This window comes from Podarcis bocagei (assembly GCF_964188305.1).
Source record: "Podarcis bocagei genome assembly, chromosome: 4".
NCBI lineage: Eukaryota > Metazoa > Chordata > Lepidosauria > Squamata > Lacertidae > Podarcis > Podarcis bocagei.
This window is the reverse complement of record NC_138128.1, coordinates 24,778,192-24,806,080: the sequence shown is the minus strand read 5'-3', so window position 1 is coordinate 24,806,080 and position 27,889 is coordinate 24,778,192. Positions and strand designations below refer to the sequence as shown.

Sequence of the window (27,889 nt, the reverse complement as noted above, 5' to 3'; positions counted from 1 at the left end):
AAGAGTCAGACACGACTAAACGACTAAACAACAACAACAACAACCCATATATTTCCACTCTACGCATTATATCCTTTTAAGGACAGTGGACCCTCCGGATATGAATTAAATTCGTTCCGGGGGTCCGTCCGGAACCCAAAGAGTCCATAGGCAGAGGCGCTGCTTCTGCACATGCATGTGGCGCGATTAAGCGCTTCTGCGCACGCACACAGCAAAACCTGGAAGTATACACTTCCAGGTTTGCTGTGTTAGTAACCCGAAAGTTACATATCCAGAGCGGTTCATAACTAGAGGGTCCACTGTATATGTTTATTCTTTTTCCCATTTAAGCTTATTTATTGGAGTTCCATAGAACAAAACATTCATTTCACCTTGTTTGACTGAGTGCTTTACTTCTAAACTGTTGGCAAACAACAACAAACAGTCTATTTGTAACCTTTTAAAAAAATCGATTGATATGTTGGAGAATTAAGACATTCTTTTTTTAAAAAAAGAGTTTCTTATTTGCATTTGATTTACTTGTTCGTTGCAAAAAAAAAAAAAAAAGCAAAACCAAACCACTGCATTATTAAAAGTCAAGGTTGAAACCTATAAACCAACAAGGTCAAGCAGCAAATCTTTGGGGATTTTAACGACTCCAGAACTATATTATGTGAGTGTTCTGTAATAATAATAAAAAGCTGCCTACGTGACACAGCTGAGGTTTGGGGGCCACTTGCGTCTCTCTGCAGTGGCTGCAGCCCAAAGAGAAATGTTAACTTGCTAATACACCTGCAGTGTGATAGCTTCTCTGCAGGATAAAAATAGAATGCCATCCATTAGACCACAGCAGCTTTTTCCTTCTTAACAAATTCTGCACTTCCTTTATATTATTTTTGTCATCCAGAGTCTAGATTGCCATGTGTAATTCCAATTATATTTTAATTAATGTAATATAAAGGTGGATTTTAAATGTGCTGGGATAGGGGGGAGATTTTTTATTTTTGCAGCTGCTTTACCTAAAATAAGCGGCTCTTCCTTTCCAACCCTACCCCTATCTTCCCTTTTCTAGAATAATGCACTGCATAATAGATTTGCCAGTCAAACCCTGCTATTCTGGTCTGTATTAAACTGAACACTGAAGGCTAGCTGCTTTTTGAAGAAGGTCATCTGAGGGATGTGCAAGGTTGCTTGAAATGCCTCGGTATAGTGATATGTACCCCCCCCCCCCGGCCGTATCCAGATTTCATAAAAGCGAGAGTCAAATTGGAATTAAAAGTGCCTTCCGGGAGGAAATGTGAGTGAAGCTAGAATAGTTTCAGTGGACTGGATCCAGTGATCCATGGATTAGTTTAGATTACAGTGGTACCTCGAGTTGCAGACGCTTCAGGTTACAAACTCCGCTAACCCAGAAATTAGGGTTAAGAACTTTGCTTCAGGATGAGAACAGAAATCATGTGGCGGCAGTGGGAGGCCCCATTAGCTAAAGTGGTACCTCAGGTTAAGAACAGTTTCAGCTTAAGAACGGACCTCCGGAACGAATTAAGTTCTTAACCCGAGGTACCACTGTACTCCAACCATCTGAAGATAGTTTGGAATCTTCAGCTGGTATGGGATTTGGCGGCCAACTTGCTCACAGAGCTAAGATGGTTTGAGCATATTACACCGATCCTGACCTGACTGCACTGGCTGCCAATTAATTCCAGGGCCCAATTCAAAGTGCTGGTTTTGACCTTACAAAGCCTTAAATGGCTCAGAGCTGCAGTAATTCCAAGGACCTCCTCTCCTCATATGAACCAACCCAGACCCTGCAATCATCATCTGAGGCTCATTGCGTGCCTCCTCCGAGAGGAGGCCTTTTCTGCAGTGGCTCCCTGTTTGTGGAATACTCTCTCCAGGGAGGCTCGCCTGGCACCTTCATTAAATATCTTTAGGCGCCAGGCGAAAACATTTCTTTTCAACCAAGCCTTTGGCTGATGAGCATTTTACAGCTTTCTACATGTGTTTGTGGTAGGGGGAATGTTATTGGTTTGTTTTTGGTTTATTTTGTGATTTCGTTCTGTATTTTTATGAGGCGAACTGCCCTGTGATTTTCAGGTGAGGGGGTGGCATACAAATTTAATAAATAATAATAATACGTTTCAGGGGGTGCAGTTTTTCACTGATTCTCCTTCCCTTTTGCTCTGCTCCTCCCTCTGCTCCGGATGGTTGGAAGACACCTCAGAAAAATGTGAGGCATTATGTGTGAGATTCCTCTCCTTTTCCTTTTCTAATTGTGGACACCTTTGCTGGGTTGTCCCCGTTTTTATATATATATATATATATATATATATATATATATATATATATATATATACACACACACACACACACACACACACACACACACACACACATTGTCTTGTATGGCAATTATGGCTGTGAAATAGAATCTCTACTGCCTTCCCTCCTGTCACCCTCCCTCCCATAAACACACTTTCTCTTGGAATACCCACCAGACCCCACCCTTACACAATTTTAAAATCCAGAACGAAACCAAGTTAAAACATTTCTTTAGACAAGCACTTTGTTGCCGATGCTGCTTTTGCATGCGGGCGTTTTATTTATAGACCTGATTATATTATGTGTTCCGAAGTGCTGCTAATACATTTTTGCTGATTTGTTGCTGAAACACCTGGGGGCTTTCTAAACTGATGGGGAGTTGGTTAAGAAATAGGAGGAAAGCAAATAAATGTATCTCCCGCACACATCGCCAGTACTTTTATTCACTGATACAGAGATGGGTATTATAGCTATACAGGTGGTGACCATTTCAAATGGGGGTTCCCGTGTGCGTTGGCAGAGCAGACAATAAGCCACTCCACACCCCTCGTCCCCCCCTTTTGCCCTCCTCCGGGTCCGAAAGGACCTGCGCATTAGCGGTCATGCACCAATGGGGCATGTGCAAAATGGTCGCTGCCTGAATCCGCCCAAAAATAGTGTCTGAGGAGTTTAGCTGCTTAGATGAGTATACTGTTTGGAGCTGCCTTTCCTCCACCTGGAGCCAGTACAAGAAGGCAACCTCTCCCATCACCCCTGACCAGTGGATCTTCTGGCTGAGTCTAATGGCAATTGCTACCCAAAGCCTCTGGAGGGGGAACCAGGTTGAGGAAGTCTGGTTTAGAATGGCATGCGCGGCACATTCAGAACCTGGAAGCTACCTCCATGTTTACTCTTCCCATGGCTCCCACGGCAGATCCCAGCATCTGTAGAGTTCAAGCCCTTTGAGCAGAACCCGTTGCGGGACGTGGAGATCTGGGGCATTCTTTTCAGATCCTTTAGCACAGAAAAGTTATAATTGCAAAAGCATAGCAGAACCAGTATGAACGCAGGAGGGGTTTTGTTGCTGATGGTTCTTTTGATGGTTATATCTAAGTGTGGGAAAAGTAACAGGCCTCTCTAATTGATACTTTCCTTCCGCAAATATTGCACATCAAGTGATGTTTTCAGTACTCTGGCTGCTGTTATCCAGTCATATGATTATGCCAGTCGATCTCTGTTGCTGCATAGTTTCCCCCAGTGTTTACCCTACCCTGTACTGCTCCTGAAATTGTATGTGTAAGTTTTTACATACTTGCTTACCTGCAGTATTCATGTATCGACAACAGGCACCAATGGCAATAACTGAAAATTGAAAGGTAGTAGTAACACAATAGTAAGATTCTTTCACAGGGGTGGACGTTGGTGGTAGGGATGTGGGATAAATTCGTTCAGTGCACATTTTTGCAGAACCTACTTAATTCACACAAGGAGCAAACTGAAATTCAGGTAGCCTCCAGAATTTCTCCCAATTTTGCACTGCGATATTGGGTGTAAGCGTGCACACAAGCACATAGATTAGCAAAAATAGTATACCAAATGGATTCCATTAAGTGTAAATGCTTGTAAAATTGCACAGATTGGGAGAAATTCACACAAATTTTCGTGTGTGTTTTTTTCTTCGTAGAAAAGTTTGCATACTGATGCCAAAATGGAGTGAACTAGAAAAAAATGGGAGAAACTGAAATTGACAGATTGGTCCATTGTTCGTTGGTGGCAAATGCCCTCTGCCCAGGCTGTTGATGCTCCTGTGGCTGTTTCAACTTCTGCCCTTTCCATAGAGAACATGTTGCCACACTCACCTTAAGTTTTCTGTTACCTAGCAACCCAGGTTAAGGATGTACTAGCAGCCCCCCCCCATGCATCTCCTCACCTGTGCAAGTGGACATTCTGCAGCTCCTGGCTTTTCCAAATGCAAATGTGGGGCTGATGGAGTCTCGGGGGAGGGGGGGGAGCTTCGGTAGCAAATATATTCTGCCCAGTCCTGTTGTTCTTAGGAGACCTAGAAAGCGTGTGCATTTGTGGACCTAAAACTTGTATCTGGCACATTTAGCCACATTTTATAATGCAGAAAGGGCATATAAGTTCCAGGTAAAGTTAAATCACACTCATTTCATTGGGGGAGTTTGAATCACCTGAGGTCGAAAGAGAGAAATCAACAGTGCGCTTGGTCTGAAAGTGCTTAGCTTTGGGTAGGTTTTGCATTCGCTGGAGTAATTGTGGGGTTGTGCCCGAATTCTAGGAAAAAGCTCAAAACCGGTTAATGCATATGCTTCAGAAGGGTGTTACCCACTACCCCCACCTCCCTGTGAATTCCAAACACGTTGAATCAGAGAGCTGCAAAGGTACTTGCTTCTTCAAGGCTCATGCAAACTTTTCTGGCCTGAAGAGAGAACTGCACAAAATTCTTCAGAAGGCCACTGTTCTCAGGTTCCCAAGTTCTGTCCAGTTTATGTTGATATACAGCTTGACTCAGAGCACCCCCCATCAGACACACCCAGCCTCAGTGTGTGGTCTAAATAGCCACCCATTGCATATCTGCAAGATGCTCAGGAGAAGAAATCGATCTCCATACATAAAAGTGGAACACATACCTGGATTTCAACTGTTTGTTCATCAGCTATAATGCAGCTGTTACCTATGGTCAGGGATGGGGAACCTGCACCCCTCCAGTTGTTGCTGGACTCCCAACTTCTACCAGTTCCAGGCAGCCATGGTCCAATGGTCAGGAGTAAAGGGAGTTACATCCTAACAGCACCTGGAGAGCTGCAGGTTCCTCATCCTCACCAAGTAGCCCCTCCCCCTGGGGTCCATGCATAGAATCCAAACTTGCACATATGATTCACTCCTTTATGCCTGGTGAAGTGTCCTCAGATGGGCCTAGAGCGCCCTCCAGTGGTGGAAAACAAAAACATTGCTGAAAGTTACCGTATTTTTCGCTCTATAACACGCACCCGACCATAACACGCACGTAGTTTTTAGAGGAGGAAAATCCGTAGGCATGCCACCCATAGGCATTCCCTCCATAACACGAACAGACATTTCCCCTTACTTTCTAGGAGGAAAAAAGTGAGTGTTATGGTGCAAAAAATACGGTACTCCTTCCCCCTATTTTTGTGTGATTTTCATTGTTGTTGTTGTTTAGTTGTGTCCGACTCTTCGTGACCCCATGGACCAGAGCATACCAGGCACTCCTGTCTTCCACTGCCTTCCGCAGTTTGGTCAGACTCATGTCGGTAGCTTCGAGAACACTGTCCAACCATCTCGTCCTCTGTCGTCCCCTTCTCCTTGTGCCATCCATCTTTCCCAACATCAGGGTCTTTTCCAGGGAGTCTTCTCTTCTCATGAGGTGGCCAAAGTAGTGTAGCCTCAGCTTCACGATCTGTCCTTCCAGTGAGCACTCAGGGCTGATTTCCTTAAGAATGGATAGGTTTAATCTTCTTGTAGGCCATGGGACTCTCAAGAGTCTCCTCCAGCACCATAATTCCAAGGCATCAATTCTTTGGCGATCAGCCTTCTTTATGGTCCAGCTCTCACTTCCATACATCACTACTGGGGAAACCATAGCTTTAACTATATGGACCTTTGTTGGCAAGGTGATGTCTCTGCTTTTTAAGATGCTGTCTAGGTTTGTCATCACTTTTCTCCCAAGAAGCAGGCATCTTTTAATTTCGTGACTGCTGTCACCATCTGCAGTGATCATGGAATGCTTTGAATCATCTAGTCCAACCCCCTGCAGTGCAGGAAAACGCAGCTGTCCCATACGGGGATCAAACTTGCAACTTGGCACTGTCAACACTGCTCTCTAACCAGCTTTGCTATCAAGCAGTGCACTGATCCTCTGCGGTTGCACATAAAAGTTTCCACTTGGTTCTGTAACTCTGAGCATTCAGAGCTCCATAACTGTATGGAACTCTATATGTGTGCAGGCTAGCCCCCCTCACTCCATGTGGATGCCAGAAGGAGGGGCTACTCATCATGGTATCACTTCTGGCTTGCGTCTTGGTGCTAACCATGAGTGCAGTGCCCTGATAGGGCTGTTGTATCTTATAGAAACAGAGAATCCAGCATCAGTGCCAGGTGTGGACTATCTTTCATCCAACCAACTTCTCTAATGAGTTTCATGCTGAAAGGAGATTATTTTAGTTTACCGGTCCAGACTGTATCCTATCTCCCTGGAATCAACTTGTATATTTGTTCCTGTCTTATTTAGATGATATATTTAGCTAATTAGGCCATTTTTTTTATTGCCACTGGAGGGACACTGCAGGAATCGCATAGATTTTGTGCCAAAGAGGATGAATTCTAGAGGAGATGCATTCTCTGCCAGAGATCTGCATTGATTTAAATAGGCTAATGGTACACATGGGGGATGGAAAATGGGCTTAAACACGTACGTGCACACTGACAACAAACCGTCATGAGTAATTGTTAGTACGAATGCATGAAAATGCATTAGGTTTAAAAGTGTGCATGTGTGAGTTGACCTGGCAAGGAAATTGTGTTTGGTCTCTTAGGGTCATTTACATTAAATATATATTTCAGGGTTGCATAATGGCCCTGGTGATATATAAACTCTCCGGTGCTGGTGTGATTGGTTGTGTGATAACTTGGGGTCCTTCTCAGATGCCTCCTGCAAACCTCTCTCTGATCCTCCATCATTCCCCTCCTGTCCCTGCTGCTTCTACGGTGCTCTTTTGCCGCCCAGTGAATTCACACATGTGAAGAAATTCATGGAGGGCTCTTAGTCTTTATGGCTGTGGAAGAACTTTCTGATGGCAAGAGCTGTCCAGCAGTGGAATGGACTCTCTCAGAAGGTGGCGGGCTGTTTCTTCCCTGCAGGTTTTGAAGCAGATATTAGGTGGTCATCTGTCATGGATGCTTTAGTTGAGATTCCTGTATTTCAGAGGGTTGGATTAGATTACCCTTGAGATCTCTTCCAATTCTACAATTCTATGAATACTTTCAGGATCAGCTGTTGGTGAACCATATTGGGAGAGGGCTATTGCACTTATATCCTGTGTGGGGACTTTTCAGACATCTGGTCAGCCACTGTGAAGAACAGGTTAGGAACATAGGAAACTGCCTTATATTGAACCAGAAGACTGGGCAACCTAGGTTAGTATGCCTACACTGACTAGCCGTAGGGTCTTCAAGGTTTCAAACTGGAGTCTAAATGCCAGGGACTGTTCGTATGCAAAGCAGATGCTCTACCAAGGAGCTACACTTGATGGGTCTTTGGTCTAATCCAGGGTTCTTATGTTCTTAAGTTCCTTTGTCCTTGTTTATCTGACTCACTGTTATCGAGTCTCTTGGGCTTGCTGATCAGAAGGTCCTTCAGCAGGTTCTTCTTATGGTTCCCAAAGTAGAGAAATGACTATCTGTAGAACTCTACAGTAAATCCTGTTGTTGAAAAGTTAATTGCTTCATTCACCTCTTAATTCAGGTTTCCCATTTTCCCACACTAAGCCTGTTTAGCTCAACATCTAGTACACTCCCCCCCCACGCTGCATAAAAGGTAAAGGTAAAGGGACCCCTGACCATTAGTTCCAGTCGTGGCCGACTCTGGGGTTGTGGCGCTCATCTTGCTTTATTGGCCAAGGGAGCCGGCGTACAGCTTCCGGGTCATGTGGCCAGCATGACAAAGCTGCTTCTGGCAAACCAGAGCAGCGCACGGAAATGCCGTTTACCTTCCCGCCGGAGTAGTACCTATTTATCTACTTGCACTTCAACATGCTTTCGAACTGCTAGGTTGGCAGGAGCAGGGACCAGACAATGGGAGCTCACCCCGTCGCGGGGATCCGATCCGCTGACCTTCTGATCGGCAAGTCCCAGGCTCTGTGGTTTAACCCACAGCGCCACCTGCGCCACCTGCATTCAACCCTAAACAGAAAGTCTGCTTTTTTTTTAAAGTGTGGTGTCTGTTGACCTCCCGCATTTTCTGCCTCAATAAGCTGTGGCCATTCTGTATTTCTTCTATGATGTTAGATAAACCTCCTCCATATTTAACACATTTCACAGCCTTGGGACTGGGGTTTCCAATGTAATGGTGAGAATGTGTTTTGAAAGGCATATCGGCATAGTCAGTCGGTTTGATTGACTGTTCTACTGCTGCTGCTTAACCCCCAACAAGATCTCGAGAATTATGTAAAATCCCGTCATCAAACATACTGTGTTATGCAAATGCCAACTGGCTAGCTGCAGAAATGAGAGTCATGTGTGCTTGGCTGCTGAGAGCAGAGGCAGATGGGTTGAAATAAATCATATACACTGACACAAGAGAGCTTTGGGTTGGATCACTGGCAGACCTATAACAAGGAGAAGCTTTGTAGCTTTCTGTGCAAAAGTACAACATAAGGGCATGTTGTACTGCATTAATTTGTTCTTTTTAAGAAAAGGGGGTGGGGAGAGCAAAGCAAAGCTTGATGCAAGCAGCCCTTTGCTTAAATTAAGGTCCTGTTTTTCACTGCCACGGCTGCTTTTTGGATTGATTACTACGGAAAAGAAGGGAATTGGAACCTTTCAGATTAAGCCATTTGTTCTGCCAAGAAGAAATTTGTGCCTCTTTATATCTTTGTTTCTCGCGTGTCCCTGGGAGAATAGACTCTACCGTTATACATTTAACCGTGATCATTGGAAACATTAATTTTGTTGACTAATTGCTGTTTTTCAAGATGAGAGTGCGTCTGAAGGGGGCTTGTTTCAGGGACCAGATGTGTCAATCCCCACAAGTCAAATAGGGACCTGAGCTCAGCCAATCTGCAGTGGCCTCGTCTGTGCCTGCCGTAGAAATGAGGGAGACCATGGGGCAGACGGGGGCAGAACTGTAACACTGAAGGGTGGTGCCAGTATGGAATAGGCGATGTTACATCACACATAATCAATATTTCCCCCCTGCACATTTTCTCTCTCTCTCTCCTTCTACTGACTAATCCCAGCCCACTCTTCTGCCTGAATGGCAAGGGGTTTTGCGTTCCCGCCAAGGCCCCACAGAATTTATCTGTTTAAATTCTTTTGAAACTATGGAGCGAGGCCCACTTAACCAGCCCCCTCCATGGAAGCCCTGGGCACAGAACTTTCATTTGTCCAGTGGGGCTGCCTCCCCTCAACCCCCCAAAAAAACCCTGCCCACTGAAATTGGCTCAGGAGTGGTATTGGAAGAACCCCCACAACAGCGTGTAGGTTATCATTCTACCTGGAAAGCTGGGATGCTTCCACTGGCAGAACGATGGGAAGAGTATGATGCTGAATTTCACCCACCACATGTGCACACACTTATATATGTCCATACATGTACATACTGATCATTGTCTCAGACCCCCCGTTATGATTCAGTGATGCTCAAATGTCTCTGTGACCCCCCTTCACAGTTTGGGCAGTGAAGGACCAAATATATGCTTTTTTAAAAAGGTGATTGTCCACGCCCACTTTTGCACTCTGGCCACACCCATTTTGATGTGACAACCCCACCCCCCATCCCGGGTTCAGTATGGGTCAGTCAGGCCTCAGCCCATAGAAGCATAGCGGCCATCAGGAGTGGGGATGTTTCTCTTCATTTTGCATTGGTGGTTTCCAGAAAATTATTGACAATTGTGACATGACATCTGCTTTAGACTACACTGACGTGAATTCTTATCTGGGACTGAGTCTTGTTGAATACTGTAGGGTTTGTAAAATTAAGAATGGGGTTTGTGCAGCCCACTGGGGAAGCAAGCCCCATGAGGTTCAATAATTCTTTGTGCAGGATTGGGCCATACAAGCCATTCTGCTCTGCTGTATCCTTAGAAAGGTCATAGAGAATAGGATCAGTGACATATAGAGTTACTAATCTGCAAGAAGATCTAGTACAGAGATGATCTTGTTGCAATAAGTGGAAGGTATGAAACTGACCATTAAATTCGACGGAAGGTTCTGTATACAATTCCCTTTTATCGGTCATATGTTGCTCTATTTATTTATTTTTTTCTGAAAGGTTTTCGGAATTGGAGGTGGGACTTGGACATTCTGTTCTAAGGTGTTGTTCTTAGCTGAAAGAGAAGAATACTTTATTTCGCTAACGAAAGAAAGGCATTACCCAGAAGAGCAGTTAAATTTAAACCTGAAACTTATGCTTGTGCGTAGGGGATTTTCTTTGGCTGTGTCATGTTTAAACTCAAGAGAGTCAGTGGCTAATTGCTGCTGCTAATATTACTCAAGGTTTCATCATTCTCTGCAGTGCCCTGGGCACCGTCCTTTTAATTCAGACAAAATCTGTGCACGAACAACACACAGTGCTATGTGCCACTCAAAAATTTGGGCTGTTGTCCTTCTCCTAGTTGTGCATGCTGAGGCCTTGTTGTTAAAAGACAAAGGTATTGCCTAGGACTTAGAACAGACATGGCCAAACTTGGCCTTCCAGCTGTTTTGGGACTACAACTCCCATTATCCATAGCTAACAGGACCGGTGTTCAGGGATGATGGGAATTGTAATCCTACAACATCTGAAGGGCCATGTTTGGCCATGCCTTACTTAGAAGGAATCCAAATTTATTGGGATGCGGGTGGTGCTGTGGGTTAAACCACAGAGCCTAGGAATTGCCGATCAGAAGGTCAGCAGTTCAAATCCCCGCGATGGGGTGAGCTCCCATTGCTCGGTCCCTGCTCCCGCGAACCTAGCAGTTCGAAAGCACATCAAAGTGAAGTAGATAAATAGGTAGCGCTCCGGCGGGAAGGTAAATGGCGTTTCCATGTGCTGCTCTGGTTCACCAGAAGTGGCTTAGTCATGCCGGCCACATGACCCGGAAGCTGTACGCCAGCTCCCTTGGCCAATAAAGCGAGATGAGTGCCGCAACCCCAGAGTCGGTCACGACTGGACCTAATGGTCAGGGGTCCCTTTACCTTTACCTTTAAATTTGACATTACCTCCGTGTGCTTCAGAAGATGTTTTCTCCCTTACCTTTCCATGAAGTCTTGTCACCAGTAATATTAGGAAGTAGCTTTGAGAGGCAGGATACCAAATCAAAATTTTACTACGTCTGTACAAATGTACCCATTTATTTAAGAAGGGCTTTGGCCGAGTGGTAGAGGCACATACTGTTTGTTTGGAATGTCCTAGGCGTCTTCAGGATGCACCACAGTGGTGCAGCCTTAAATCATAATAGGAACGTGGTGATCTTCTCCTTCTTTTAAAACAGATTCATATCATCTAGTAGAAAATGATTCAACTGGACATCTGACACGATCTGCCCTCTTTCTCCCAGATGGTGGCGGTACATATAGCAAATACAATTGCTGGTTGTACGCCAATGTTAGGTTGTTTTCCATGGTGATGTTGACATCTGGGAACTGTGCTCAGTTAGTTGTGGTATATGGCTGCTCTTTTATTTATTTTTAAAAAGTGTGCTGGAAAGCAGCACTTTGAGGCAGAGGTGAGGAACCTCTGACCCTTCCTAGGTCATCGAACTACTGCCTAAATCATCTCCGACCACTGGCCATGCTGGCTGAGGCTGACGTGGGTTGGAGTTCAAGAACGTCTGAAGGGCCCCAGGTTCCTCCAACTGTTTTTGTGCCTCAGAATAGCTCACCCGGAATAATTAAATGTATTAATCAATAGCAGACAAACCTAATTAGTCTTCTTCTCTTTTGCTGTGTTCCAGGGACGATGCTCAAGGGAGAATTGCAAATACCTTCACCCACCGCCACACTTAAAAACACAGTTGGAGATCAATGGACGCAATAACCTGATTCAGCAGAAGAACATGGCCATGCTGGCCCAGCAGATGCAACTAGCCAATGCCATGATGCCTGGTGCCCCGTTACAACCAGTGGTGAGCATCGTTTGGACCGTTCTTCTCTTGTCTCCCAGTGCACTGTCTGTGCTCTAGTCTTACTCTGCCAGTTACAGAAGCAGTCGTGTGCACTAAGTATAGGTTAAATTAGCTGATAGACGCAATCGCTCACCCAGACTTCAGGGTGGTGCATCTGCAATATGGAGAGCCAGGCTAGCCAAGCTGGTCCCATCCAGATACTACGAATGACAGCTTCCATCATCCCCAGCCAGCATGGCCAATGATCAGCGATGGTGGGAGCTGGTGTCCACAATATCTGGAGAGTTAACTGGGTGAGCTCAAAGACCTACCTTGCCCACCTTCTGCACCTGTGGGCCCTGCCCGCATGGTGTGATGTGTTTCTGGCACGTAGCTCTATGGGTTCATCAAAACTGAGCCCCTGAACGTCAAACAGATGTAGCTCCAAGCAGGTTCAACCTCAGCTACTCAAGATAACCCTCCCGGTGGTTTGCACAGAGGGAACAGAGGAACTAATTTCCCACACACCTGAAATACAGCATCTTTTGAGAAGATCCTAAACCTCTATAACTCCGCCACTGATTTTTCTCATGGTGGGATGCCATGCTGTCTTGCTCTGCAAGCACGGGAACATAATAATAATAACAATAATTTTAATATTATTTCTACCCCGCCCATCTGGCTGGGTCTCCCCAGCCACTCTGGGCGGCTTCCAACAGAAGGTTAAAAATACATTAAAACATCAGTTATTAAGAACTTCCCTAAACAGAGCTGCCTTCAGATGTCTTCTAAATGTCAGTTGTTTATTTCCTTGACATCTGATGGGAGGGTGCTCCACAGGGTGGGCGCCACTGCCGAGAAGGCCCTCTGCCTGGTTCCCTGTAACTTTGCTTCTTGCAATGAGGGAACCACCAGAAGGCCTTCGGCGCTGGATCTCAGTGTCCGGGCAGAACGATGAGAGTGGAGACGCTCCTTCAGGTATACATGACCGAGGCCAGGATGCACATGAGAAGCTGCCTCCTACTGAGTCAGACCACTGGCCCATGTAGCTTAGTGTTGTCTACACTAATTGGCAGCAGCTGTCCAGGAGATGCCAAAAGATTGAACCTGGGACCTTCTGCATTGAAAGTAGATGATCTGACACTGAGCTACAGCACTTGCCCAGGCAGAAGAAGAGGTAGAGAGCATACCTACCATCTAACCACCATAGTGCCATATTGTACATCTTGGGCTTTGAACATCAATTAACAAGGGCAGAGGCCACAGTTGGAGGGTCAGTATTGCAATTTGCAGCCCCGATGCTTGTCAAGGGGCAACTTCTCAAGCGACAGGTTCTAATCCATAGCGCTACCTCTTCCTTTGGGAAGAGGGTATTTGGGGAGGGTGACTCCCCAATTTCCTGTTTCATTTCAGTCCCATACGCTGATGTCAGACCATAATCTTCTCTTTGGTTGGCTGGTGTGACTTAGAGATCGTAAGTTTTAACAACTCCACCTTGAAAATGCTTTCAAGCCCACTGAGCTTTAGGAAGCCTGCAGTGCTCTGCACATTTACCGCTGTGCACAGTGCAATTTACTTCTGAATAAACATGTATGAGATTGAGCTATCAGGCATTGGGGGGAAAAGGGTAGAAAATAACTATCTGGAGCTCTCACCCACAAACCAGTTTCAGTTTAAGTACTCTCAATTTATCTGATTTGTGGGCCAAGCGATAAATGCTTCATGTTTTCCAGCACTGAATGCTCACAAGCAGGCAGCAGTGCAGTCAACTCAAGAGACAAATTTGAAAGCCTGGTTTTAGTCCTCTGTGTATAATAATAATAATAATAATAATAATAATAATAATAATACTGCAGGATCAACAAATTAGCTGGGGCAGGACCAGTAAATTGAATAATGTTTTCCTTAAAGTCATAATAAAGGGAACCTGACAGAAATCTGCACTGTGACTGCAGCACAGTCGGATTGATAATAAAATGGATCATGTTTGGTTTTGCCAAATTTTGCCAACATGTGCACAGCCTAAAAATAGTGTTGTCTGTAAAGAGAGTGTTTAGTTAACTAAAGGTTGTAATTGACTGGAGATCATCTCATCGTGGTGTTTCTGTAGTGAGATTCCCACACACCTCAAAATTTGAATGTACAAAGTTACCTTATGCAGAAGTAGATCTTTGGTCCACCTGGTCCAAAACTGCCCTGTTTTGACTGGCAGGCTCTCTCCAAGGTCTTGGGAAGTAGTTTCTCCTAGCCCTCCTACCCAAGAGAGGAGATGTGGGGGGTTGTCACTGGAGCAGCCCAAATGTGCTCTGCCGCTCAGCCCACAAGTCCACCTCCGTATTGTTTACATTGCTAGGCCAACCCCAACCTCTCTCACCACCAAAGGAACACAAGTGAACAACACAAACAACGCTGACACCAAACTCTACATACATTAAACATAATAGAAACACCGCCACCCGACCCCACCCCCATCCATCTTCCCTCTCTCCACCCCCCTTTCTTTTTTCTTTTTTTTTCTTCTCCCCCTAATGCCTCAACAAATGAAACAGATTTGTAAAAATGTTACATGGGAAAAAAAATATGAGGCATTACACTTCTGTAAAACAAGAAAATCCTTAATAAAATATTTAAAAAACAACAACAGAGAACAGGATTGAAAAGCCTCCCCAGCCCATCATATAAAGAAATCTGGAAATCTGGATAGGACATGTTGTCATATATAAAACTGCTTAATGTAGAATCACTACCAAAGTTACCCTAATGACAACCATAGCATTATTTTGAAGTTTAAAAGTATCATTGGATACTGAGCATAGGACTACTGCTGGGTGGGTGGATGTTACCTTGCAGTATTACAGTGGTACCTCTAGTTACAAACTTAATCCGTTCTGGAGGTCCGTTCATAACCTGAAACCGTTCTTAACTAGAGGCGTGCTTTCGCTAATGGGGCCTCTTGCTGCCCCTGCGCTGCCAGCACACGAATTCTGTTCTCATCCTGGGGGAAAGTTCTCAACTCGAGGTAACTCTTCCAGGTTAGCAGAGTTTGTAACCTGAAGCGTTTGTAACTCAAGGTACCATTGTAATTTTATTTCATAAAATATATATATTGCTTGGTTGCAAACAACAACACCCCAGGGTGGTTTACAAAAAAATCCAAGCAAAATGCACAACAGTATTTTAAAACTTGGTAATGATTCCTTGTCCAAAGCTCCTGCATAATTTTGTCTTACATTTCTGCTAAAATTCTTACAGGCATAAAGCATTGATCGTAGATTATTCCAGGGGAGGACGATCTGTACTCCTCCAGGTGTTGTTGGAGTCCAGCTTCCATTGTGGAGTTTTGCCACAACATTTGGGATCTACTTCCGCTGGACATCTGGAGGATCGCAGACTGCCCTTCCCTGGATAATTCAAATTGCTGCAAAATGCAATTTTTTAAAAAAAGGGGGGGGGGGTGCCGGGGAGCAGGCTAAGGCCACATCCAAGCTGCTGCTGTTTTGCAAGAGCGATTCAAGAGCCTAATGGCAATTACAATGGATTTGTGCAATTAAAGTGGATTTGGTGTTCTAGCGCTACAAACCCACTTAGCAAAAAACAAACAAAAGAAACCTGACTTTTTGAAATCAGGAAAGTGGTGAGAACCATTGCTTACTTATAACCCTCCCTGCAAACAAATCAGAGCAAATGCTCAGCAAACAGGTCATCTGGAAGTGACCCCGGAATCGCATGCAAGCTGCTTGCAAGGTGCAAGTGTGTGTAAGCAAATACACACTTTTCAGCGGCTGACGTCACTTGACTATGAAACGTCAGATCTAGGCAGTCATGAAAAAGCAACCAGGGTGCTTTTAAAGTACAGAAAAAAGATTAGCAAACTATAGAAAGCAGGGCTGAGTCCTACCCTCCCACAGTTCTTTTTCTCTGTTCCCATGGTTTGTATTGACTTGCATAACTGCTAATCCAAATAAAAAGGTCTGCACAATATTTTCCTTGTCATCGGAGCATTTTAAGTAACCTTTGATTTATACCTGCGTTCAAGGAATGGTACTATTGTTTTATTGCACAGTTATAACTTTCCGTCACTTTTTAGATCTAAAGTGTCAGTCATTTATCTTTACTATTTTACCGAATATGGCTGTTGATGACTTAGTTTAATTGTTTTAATTAGTTAACTCGATACTGTTATTATTTTTTCATAGAACCATATGCCTCAGACATTCCAAAAAAGAGGGGGGGAGGGATCTCCATATTTCATCGACACTGATTCCATTTATCAATACCAAACACTAAAGGTGAGAAAATATTATGATTTTGAGTTTTCTTTCTGCTTTGTGAGGGTTTTCTTGCCGATTAGAATGTTAGTTGCTCATATTGACGGGTTTAATGTGCGTTCATATCGTGACGAAGACCCAGCATTTTTAGCTATGATGATTGATTTGTCTTAGAACAGTTCGTTGCAAAGCCAACAATAAGGGTGGGTGGGGGGGTCGCCTTTGATATAATGCTCAGAGTTGCCCAGGATCTGGTTAGAAAGCGGTGTTCCTGAAATTCAATCTATATGAAAATTGCTTAGAAAGTTCAACATGCGAAAATTTCAGAAGAATGAATACCCCAGAATGAAGAGAAAGGGCAGAGTCTGGAGAGTCAGATTGAGCCTTAGCAGATGCCAACGTGGTTGAACAGCAGAGTAAAAAACAACAACAATACAATGCCAACCGAGAGGAGGAAATTAGACAGCACCTTGAAACACAAATGCAGAATACAGGGAAAGATAATGACAGAATTTGGGAAGCAAAGTCCTTAAAGGCCAAGCCCTGAACATTTATTTAAAATCTATCAGTGGGAGAAAGGAGGTATGGCCTTTAGGTGGCAAAAGCACTGAAAATGGACAGAAGGCAAAGTCTTAGATGCAGAGAGAGGCTGGTTTAAATTCCCCCACTTGCTGCATTAACAGGGCTGTTGAGAGGGAAGCTGCTTTCTGTTCGCAAAGTCCCTGTTTCAGCAAGGGGGTGATGTTTTAACACCAGTCTCCCTGCATCTGTGTTAGACTGCAAAGCTTCAGCTGCATTCAGTCGGGACTCCGCGCCCTGGCGTGAAAGCAGCAAGACGGCAGTCGGGGCCTCAGAGCCAGTCGCAGCTCCTGCGACATGTCAGTTGCTGCTTTTCACTTATGAGATTTGATGGAGCGGAACGATTTCTGTCTCAACAGAGATGAATGGAGGGGAGGCAGCGAAAACAAAGGCTTCTCCCGGAAATCTTGAGGATTGGAGGTGGGCAGGTGGGGAGCTCCAGGTGTCCTGTGCTGGCTGGCTGGGTGTTAACCACTGCCTCACATGCCCTGGGCAGGGATGGGGAGAAGTCACCTCTCCTTCGGTGCCGCGGAGAGCACCTGGACCTGTTTTTGCAACGGCTTTGCAGGTGCCCAGATGGCTGGTATACCTCCCTCCTTTTTAGCTACAGCGTTGTATTTTATTTAGCGAGCCAGTTGTTTTTATTTATATCCCAACCTTTTCCTCCAAGGAGCTCAAGGTGGCAGACATGGTTCTCTGCCCCCTACCTCATTTCATCCCCACAACAACTCTGTGAAGCAGATTAGGCCGAGAGACAATGCCTGGCCCAAGGTCACCCAGCCAGCTTCATGGCCAAGTAGGGATTTGAACCCTGATCTCCCGGGTCCTAGCCCGGCAGTCTAACCACTACACCACACTGGCTCCCAAAGCAAGTGATAGGACTTTTAGTATGATGACCACAGAGGGATGCACGGCAGCCCCCCAGTTTGGTTTCTGGGTCTTTCCATTAGGAGAATGACCAATGGCAGAGTGCCAGGGGGTTGCTATGCATCCCTTTGTGGTCATCTTATGCTGTGTGTTGGTCCCTCTGCAGACACACCTAAATTCAGGGTCCTACGCGCTGTGGGTTAAACCACAGAGCCTAGGACTTGCCGATCAGAAGGTCGGCGGTTCAAATCCCCGCGACGGGGTGAGCTTCCGTTGCTCGGTCCCTGCTCCTGCCAACCTAGCAGTTTGAAAGCACGTCAAAGTGCAAGTAGATAAATAGGTATTGCTCCGGCGGGAAGGTAAACGGCGCTGTACGCCGGCTCCCTCAGCCAATAAAGCAAGATGAGCGCCGCAACCCCAGAGTCGGCCGCGACTGGACCTAATGGTCAGGGGTCCCTTTTCCTTTACCTTTACCATACTTGGGGAGCACAAGCAGGTGAGCAGAGCAGGCTTCTGCTGCATATGGGTGCCCTGCAGCCCACAGGGTGGCTAGAGAGAGCCCCGTTTTCCCTCCTTGCCTTCTCCGTGCAGTTAAGAACCGCGGTCCTCCTCCCTGCACCTCCCTTCTGCCTAATCGCTTTCCCTCTCACCTCCGGTCCTCACTGCCACCCAGAGGGAAAGGGGAACGTAGGATCCTGCATTATACCAAGTCAGAGGCCATTCGTCCCCCTAGCTCATCTACACTGACTGGCAGCAGCTCTCCCAGATTTCATCCTTTCCCATGCTGCGGATTGAACCTGGGACCATTGAGCTGCAGCCGGCTGTGGTGGCTGCTGTTCCTTCCCTTTGCCAGAGGAGTGTGTGGGCAAGAGGCACAGAAACAAAGTCAGGGAGCCCACCAGACAGGCGGCAATGCCAGCCTTGATAATGAGGCGTAAAGCAGGGCAGGACACCATGCTGAGGCGTGATTTTCCTCGCCGTTGGAAGGGCTGGGTGAGTGGCAAAAGCGACGTGGAGCAGGGGCAGCGATGCGTCTCATAACATCTTAAGTCATGTGCCGAGACAGTTTGTGCCATATATATATATAGCCCGAGGAATGCATCAATTATTTATGTGGTACATCTTTCTCTCGTCGTTCCAAAACCTTAGCATTTCCTTCGGAAGGTCGCTTGCCTCTACGGTCAGAGCTGTTGTCCGTGTGCAAAGGTTACGTGTTAGGAACTCGTGAATCCCCCCTCCTCCTTTCAGTTTCATTTTTAAAGCAAGCCTCATGTTTTCAAGGTTGCAAAAAAAGAAAGTTGATTTATTTCCAGCTTGTTTGCTTTCATTTATGAATTGCAACATCCCAAAGCGATTTAACAGTGAAAACCCTTTCCTTACTTTTCTCATCTGTGGGTGGCTTCAAGTTTAAGTACAAGGGCGCAGAATAAATGCAGGAGGTCCGCCATGTACAGCTTGGTATCTGACTCACGACTGAAAATAATATGCAAATCATGTTGGCTGCATGCAATTAAAATCTGCTTAATTTACATTTTGCTCCTGATGTATTTCCAGCAAGGCTCTCGGTGCCACAGCAGTTTGATTTTATTACTGTGCAGATGTAGGAGAGATTTCATAATCCAGACCCTGTTATCTGCAGCCTCTTATGGTGCACCCAGATACTCCTACAATACAAACAGCACCCCTGGATCTCCCATTGTTTGTGCTTGACTTCATGCAGTAAATAATATTTCTATCTATTCAAGGGCTGCTTAGAAAGTACAGACTGGTGTACGATTGTTTTTCATAAGATACCTACGTTTCTTTTTGCCGTTCTGCCCTTCCTCCTTGATGATGCTGAAAAGTAATTACTGTTTTTGTCAAGGCTTTTCGTCCACCTCTCCTTTTCCACAAAAGGAATCAAATTATTTTTGGCGCTGCATTGGGGGATGTGGGTGCAGTTGTGTGAATGCATTGTCTATAAAGTAAGTCGAACCTCAGACCACAGTTCCAGGAGAAAGAGGCATCAATGCCTAGAAGCACACACAGCCCCACACCTCGCTAGAAACTAGAAAAGAAATTCAGCAAGGAACGGCTTCCGTTCCAGGCTGCTTAGATGTCTCTGCAAAGTGTCTGTTTTCTATATTGCGCTCTTGAGCTGCTTCTCTTGTTCGCTTTTTTGCCTTGCTTGCTGTCTCTGGAAGCATTTCCTGCCTCTTGGGTTTCTGACATTTGTAATAATCATGAAAGAGATACTCGGCCAATATGGAGTCTGGCTCTTTAACCCCACCTCCTTAGTCGCAGGAAAGCTGTAGGTTTACACGGACCAAACAAAGGGGTCGGGATGCTATTCTGAGAGATGAAGTAGTGCCTACTTGCCTGTCCAGGGGCAGGCTCCACATTTTGATTTTGGATTATTCCAGCAAAAAGGGAAACAAATAGAAGAGCTACAAGACCAGTTCCCTAAAAAAAAATACCCATATCCATCCCCCACGAAGGTAAGAGGGTCATGTTAACTATCTAGCTGTGCCTTTTAAGTAGCTGGATTTTTATGCAGGTGGCCAGCCTAGGGGGCTTGAACCGTTTGCCTCTGTTACAGCCTGATCAAGGTCACATTCAAACCATTTTTTATAGTGGAGGATGGAGCTCATTGGCTCTGGCTCCACCTACTGTTGGCCTCCTACCTTGCACCCTTACAGTTCCAAGAGACACCGCCCACCACTGATTCTGACTTCAAAAGCACTTAGTATAATAATAATAATTTATTTATATCTCACCCATCTGGCTGGGTTTCCCCAGCCACTCTGGGCGGCTCCCAACTGAATATTAGAAACACAATACAGTATTAAACATTAGAAACTTCCCTAAGCAGGGCTGCCTTCAGATGTCTTTTAAAAGCAAGTAGGCTTTAGTTGGGTCACATGTAGTCTGCCTGACCCCTACTTGGGTCATTTCTCTAGGGTCCATGCATCTAACATTCTGCCATTCCCCACTTTGATTTAAGATAAAGAACTCATGATCACAGTGCACATGGAGAGAGTCCTCCTTTGAAAGCACTCCCACATGCATACTTTCCTCCACATGGAAAGACAGCCCCATCAATGAAAGTTTCTTGTAGACTTTGCAGTCATGTAAGCTTTCTACACGGACGCGGGTGGCGCTGTGGGTTAAACCACAGAGCCTAGGACTTGCTGATCAGAAGGTCGCGGTTCAAATCCCCGCAACGGAGTTACCTCCCGTTACTCGGTCCCTGCTCCTGCCAATCTAGCAGTTCGAAAGCATGTCAAGTGCAAGTAGATAAATAGGTACCACTGCAGCGGGAAGGTAAACGGCGTTTCCGTACGCTGCTCTGGTTCGCCAGAAGCGGCTTAGTCATGCTGGCCACATGACCTGGAAGCTGTACACCAGCTCCCTTGGCCAATAAAGCGAGATGAGCGCCGCAACCCCAGAGTCGGTCATGACTGGACCTAATGGTCAGGGGTCCCTTTACCTTTACCTTTAAGCTTTCTGCATGGAAGGAAATATTGAAGTTGAGGTGCCTTCAAATAAGTGCCCCAACCTTGTGCATTCAAGATGGTACAGAGTATTGCATGAGTTTCTTTCTTTAGCATTTATTTATGTATTAAGGACTTGGTTCCTGCTCATTTGAGTTAGCTCTGGGTTACTCTCAGCTTTCTAAGGTGGCAGCCGATGAATCTGAGATTGGCTGGAGTGTAAACTGAGAAGGACCACACCTTTGCGCCCTAAAGTCCAGCAGCACTGAAGATAGCTTTAGAAAGTTGAAAAGGTCATGTTCTCAACCTGAATCACGTAGGCCGCGATGCGTTCCAGCATGACTCATTGTGGAATGGGTGGGGCTGTTCTTTCCTACTATAATAAAATCCATGGGCTCTAAGAGTTTTTCACCTCCTGCAAAACAACTCAAGAGTATATCCTTACTACAAGGAGCAGCTGCAATAGCAATGGTGTTTATTGTCTTCGTACTAAGCTAAAATGCCACATAGTAGCACATGGAGCACTGATTGTTTGCATGCATTGAGGGCAAAGCTACATGAAACACATGCAAGAAGTTAAAGTGCATATCCTTTAACTATCAGTTGGGCAGATGGCAAACAGTATTGGGGCCATCGCATGCAGAGGAAAAGATACGATGTGGACATCCACTGCCCTGGTCCTCCCACCTAATTTCTGAAACTGGGATTAGCCCCAGGAAGCAAGCACCCGTTGGTTGCTTTCTTTCCTGCGCCTTGTAGCATCTTTAATAATAATAATAATAATAATAATAATAATAATAATAATAATAATTTATTTTTATACCCCGCCCATCTGGCTGGGTTTCCCCAGCCACTCTGGGCTGTTTCCAACAGGATATTAAAATACAATAGTCTATTAAACATTAAAAGCTTCCCTAAACAGGGTGAATGCCCCTCGCATGCTTTGGACCCAATACTGCTTCCCCCCAGCTAAGATTTAAAGAATTAAAAACCATGCACATTAAATGTTGATGATGGCGCATGTGGTTTGGCCCTGAATTGATTTTTATACGATCTTGGTAGATAATAAGGCAGATCGAACAGATAAGTTCAAAGTTCAGGTGCACATGGAGATGAAGCTTTGGGAAAGAAAGCCGATCAATGAGGGCCACATATTCTCATATTAAAATATTTCTGCCACAGCTACTTAAAGCTTGTCAGCACATCAGGAACAGTTTACCCAGTGGGATAGAGCCACAACACCAGCTTCCCAGCAGCCATTTCACTGCCACTTAACTGGGAGGGAAGAGGTGGCAATGAGCTCTGAAAAGACCTAGCTTGCAAACATATTGATTCAAATAGGCACCAGCTACTTAGTTTACAAGGCCAGGGTGTGTTCTCCCCCCAAACAACAACAACAACAACAACAACAACAAATTTTTAAAATCTCCCAGTTTCGCTATAAAGCCTTAGAGGATATCTTCCTTTGTTTACATGAGTTATCACAATTGTCCATTTTTCTACTTCCTGTACTTTAGAGAGCCCTAGACCAATGGTCTTCAGCTGATGGGTCGGGACCCACTACCGGGTCGCAGACTGATCTAAGATGGGTCGCAACAGCAGCACTACCACAATACAAATATATGGTAACAAATTAAAAAAAAATGTCCCCAAATGTATGTTTCGGTTACAGGTGTGTCCCAGATCTGGGAACAGAAGTCACTGTTACCCTAGGGGTTTGTGTGCAGTTTGTTATCCTGGGATAGTGTTCAAGATTGGGCTGACTATCCTGCAGGATGAATGTCTCTATTTCCCCAGGTTTTTAGACGACAGGAATTTGCAGCTTGCAAGTTTAATGACTGCCCCTTACCCTAACTCTCATACTGTGTTGACTCCTAGGTTTGCTGCTTTGTTTACTATGGATCCAAGGGCGGGGGGGGGGGATGTCTTATAAGGCTGCAGTTTTATACACACCTGGAAATAAGACCCATTGAACTCTATGGAGATTACTTCTGAGCATGCATGTATAGTAGAGTTAGGGAACCGCAGGGGCCAAATGTGACCCTCCAAGCTCCTCTCTGGTCCTTGGGACTCTTCCCAGGTCACACACCCTTCCCAGTTGCACCACTGGCTGGTCCTGCCTTGCACCCCCACCCCCTTGACTGTTTCCCCCTGACTGGAATGTGTCCTTGGAACTTCTTCTTGCTTCTCTGAATGGAGGGTACAAAGGGATGTGTTGAAGCTACCCTACTATCCAAAGGTAAACTTTCCATTGATCTCTCAACCCACTTACGCCTCCATCCCATCCAACGCCCAGAAGGTTGCCCAGAAGGGAATGAAGCCCCCAGACTGAAAAGGGTCCCCCACCCCTGAGCTATAGCATTGCACTGACTGCTACCATAGACCACCGCCGGGCTGAGTTGGGGAATTCTCCTGCAGTGCCCAACTCGCAGGTGTGTGCTTCCAACCCGAGAATCCTGGGCAAAGAATATTGGGAATGGTGGCTTAAGTAAAGAAGCATCAAACATGTACACTGCTCTGGACCCAGGAAGAGAATGTTTAGGCATTGTGTCTCCTCCACCAGCACATCTCTTTTAGAAAGGGAGGACTTTCTGGTTGTGCTACAACCAAGACATCAATTTTTAAAATAAAATAAAATATCCTTTATACTGGAGCAGCCTCCATGCAAAATGAAGCAAGATGACATTGCATTATCACCAGGGAGTCAAGGACATGAATTTTAACTAGCGATTTGGCCACTAAGCACACAGTGACTCAGCAGACATTGGAACCGGAATGAATGAGTTCCTATTTCTTTGCTGCGTTTCTTGCAGCATGCTAACTTTCTTGATCGTGCCCTATCCATCTGACTGTGTACCATAGGGAAATGCTGTTTAGATTATTATTAAATATTCCTCAGTGCAGAGAAAGAGAAGTGATGTCAATATGGGCAGTAAATGTTTTCTTTCATATGCTGCATTACTGGAAAGGCTGGCTTTTCAGCTTATGCAAACAATTTGAATTCCCCTTTTTGTTCACACACACACTCCATCAAACTGAGTTCATTTTTAGGGTCTAATTTTTTACAGTGCTATGCTGTGCTAGTGCAAGTATTTCTTTCTTGAATGTGCTGGTATGGGCAGCCACACTTTGGAAAACCTAAGATCCTGGTGCTACAGCCCATGGAACAAGCACCAGTGCTTCCCAGTTCCTAACTGGGAAGATTTGCAAAAGCTTTGGCTGGAAATAGAGAAGGCATGTTTTGACAGCTCATCTGGTTCCTGGTTTTGCAAGGTGTTTGCTTCCCTTCAGCTGTTGGCCCAGGCTAGTCAGGCTGTTGATATGCTGTCCTGGGCCATTGGAAACTTCCATTTTTACCTTCAAGTCTTGCTTGAACTTTTTTATTTAATTACTAAACCTCAAATGCTTCCAAATCTCACTTTGCCTTTTAGTCCATTGAAGCTTCGCTGACAGCCAGAGATGGAGGGCTGGGGAGAGTCGGTGTAGCTGTCAATGAATGCTTCTTTGTTTATTCTTGAGCAGTGGCTTTTGGTGGATGCTAAGGATCTAGCCAAGTCTAGGAGCATGTTTCTTCTTCCTTCTCCTCCTCCTCTAAGGCTTATTCAGCAGACTACACATTGTGGTTGGGCTTGGGTAGCCAACATGTGTCCCTCAGCCTTATTGCATGCATGCAGCCCCTGGATTCTCCCATTACTTCCCACACCTTTTGTCTGCACTGCAGGGAGAGTGGTAGGTACACAGGCAGGTACACATGGGAGGACAGAGGCCAAATCACAGACAGTGGCGCCCACTCGGTCCACTAATAGGAAGCCAGGGAGTGTGGCAGAAATAGCGACACCAGCAGAGGCTGGTTTATGTAGCCTAGATTGCTGGCTTACAATAGAGAAAAACCAGTAGGGTTTCTTTTTCCCACTCCCTTTAAGAGCAAAATACTGCAACTTAAAGTATTTTGGGTTCTGCTTCCCAAATTTAAATTTGTGGACGTCCTATCGATAGCAGTAACCGTAGTTGTTGATTCTTGAATGTATTGCCTGTGACCCAGTGAGCTAGCAGTTTAGCTGATCAGCCTATTCCTTGCCCTTAAGGCACCTCTTAAAATTTCCCAGTGCTGCCTGCCGTTCCTCCTGCTCTCCCTGGATGTGGCGATGTGAACAGGGCTCATATAACATTCCACTGATGGGAGTAGGAAGAACCTGAGGCAGCGAGGCTGTTGTATTTCGTAGGGAAAATAATGTTTAACATTAAGAAGACATGCTGGATCAGGGGTCGGGGGGTTTGTCACAGAACAGCGGCTTTGTTCACATTCCACCTCTTCATTTATCCCAGGAAGAGAAAACCTGCAACCTTACAAATAGTGTTGCGCTAGAAGCTGCCATCAACCCTAGCCATTGGCTCTGCTGGCAGGGACTGATGGGTGTTGAGCTGGCCTACCCATTCCTGACTTAGCCTTTGATCACACCATTGCTTTGTCATCTTTCACATTAAGCTCCCTCCTCCATATCTGTCCCACGTACTTCTCCTAAGCCTCGGTCTGATTATTATCAAGCACTAGAAAATGATACACTTTTGATGGATGGGAATAGTTCCTTTTCAGCCCTAAATTGTGGGCCGTATCGATTACCTAAGGAGAAGGTGGCCTATTCAGGAAGGAACTACTTGAGAGCATGATGTTAAGGGGCCACAGCAAAGGATGAAGCACATGCATGTAGAAGGTCTCAAGTTCAATTTGCAGCACCTCCAATTAATAAGTAGCAGAGCTGGGAAAGATCTTACTCCCTCTCCGCCTTTGAGAGCTATTGCCAGTCAGAATAGACAGTAATAACCCAGACCAGAAATGGAAACATCTAGCCTGTGGACCTAATTAAACACACAAGGCTCTACTTGGCCTCAGAAGGCCATTTTCTTATTTTTTAAAAGAATGCCCACATGCCCCACTCCTGTCATATATTTGATATCTCTATATGAAACTGCTGGGAGGTGGTATTTGGAGTGTGGTGCCTTCAATATGCAGGTGACATGTGAATCAGGAGGGAGTGTTCAGGTGCTGGACCAGTATCTGGAGAGAGGGCCAGGCTGGATGGAGGCCAACAAACTCAGTCTGAATTCTGATAAAATGGTGGTCCTGTGGTTAGGCACTTCCTGGGTCCAGGAGTTGAGGAAACAGCCTGTTCTGAATGGAATAGCATTTTCCCTGAAGGAGCGAGCATTTTGCACGTGAATACTCATTTCTAAGCTATTCCCTGGAGGAGAGGAGGGATTGTGCCCTGCTCTTGTTTGTCAGCTATACACGCCCCCCCCCCAAATGTAACCCATATCCTGAGATACGGTTGTCCCACATTGCCAGCATTTAGGCGTCAACTTAAAATGTTAGCAGCTCATTTTAATAGATAAGGTTTTTGTTGCCTGCCCTTTTGGCGCTGAAAAGGTTATTGTTCCGTTGATAATTTTTTAATTACTTTTATGATAATTGTGTTTAAATATCATTGCTTTGGGCTCCAGCAGGAGGAAGAGGGGTGCATTAATAGAGTAATAAATAAATTACAGTATGGGACAAGGCCTTGTCTGCACTGCAACTTTCTTCACAGTTTTTTTTGTCCTAGGGATCATAGTGGGGGGTAGGAACCCCTTTAAAAAGCAGGGGTGGGCGGGCTGTGATGTGATATGTTGCCACTGTGAGTATTCCTGTACCACTCACGTTGTATGCCATTGTTCCCATCACCACCAGAACACCACTGGGAAGCGGCAGATAGGGGCTCTTGTGTGCCACAGGCGGGTGCTGTTAAGTTGTGAGCAACAAGAGAATGTGGCCTTGCGGCAGTGCTCATTCCATTCCCGGCCTCTTCCCGACTTTACCAAAGTCATGGCTAAAAACAGTGGCTTAAAAGACCAGACCCAATTCCAGTGCCTCCGGTCAGTGCATTGCAGATTTCTCCAATGCAGCATCTGTGTCATGGTCACTGGCACTCAATGAGTTGTGGCTATCCTGCACTTCAACTCACTGGAGGCTTCAGGTCCATTGGCCATGGACTGGTTTGTCCTTTGTCCACCACCCAAAATAGCCGAAGAGCCAGCCAGAATGGGGGCGGAGTCTCTGTAGGGGAAGGGGAGATTCAGCAAAAATAGCCTCCACATACTTCCGTGAGTGGGATCAACACTGGATCGAAAGCTTTCCATGAGCAGAAGCAGCCTTTCTCTTCATAGAGGTGACTGCTGGGTCCAAGCCAATGTGTGCAAGTCCTTCAGAATATAATGATAACGAGCGCAGGCTCGCTGTCTCAAATATGGCTTTGTATGTATAGTGTTATTGATGTGATGGTCTGACTAATATTTACTTCTTTTTTTCTCCTCTCCCCCCCCCCCACTCCAGCCAATGTTTTCAGTTGCACCAAGCTTAGCCACCAATGCTTCAACAGCCTTTAACCCCTACTTGGGGCCTGTCTCTCCTGGTTTGGTCCCAGCAGAGATCCTGCCGTCAGGGCCAATGCTGGTTGCGGGGAATCCTGGCATGCCAGTCCCTGCTGCTGCAGCAGCAGCCGCACAAAAGCTAATGAGGACAGACAGACTGGAGGTAGGAAACGAC

At 45.5% G+C, this 27,889-nt stretch overlaps 1 protein-coding gene across 24 annotated transcripts in view; it reads left to right on the top strand.

The window, feature by feature from the left end:
- MBNL1 (muscleblind like splicing regulator 1) overlaps positions 1-27,889 on the top strand; it is a 183,877-nt gene that overhangs the window by 126,791 nt on the left and 29,197 nt on the right. For 11 of the 24 annotated variants that reach the window (XM_081190435.1, XM_081190449.1, XM_081190426.1 and 8 more), the window contains 4 exons: positions 11,973-12,143; positions 16,319-16,411; positions 22,827-22,934; positions 27,677-27,877. In XM_081190435.1, coding sequence (XP_081046561.1) covers positions 12,075-12,143; positions 16,319-16,411; positions 22,827-22,934; positions 27,677-27,877 — 471 coding nt within the window. In that variant the 5' untranslated portion in view covers positions 11,973-12,074. The remainder of the gene's footprint in view (positions 1-11,972; positions 12,144-16,318; positions 16,412-22,826; positions 22,935-27,676; positions 27,878-27,889) is intronic. The other 13 variants (XM_081190427.1, XM_081190428.1, XM_081190440.1 and 10 more) reach the window with 2 other exon arrangements.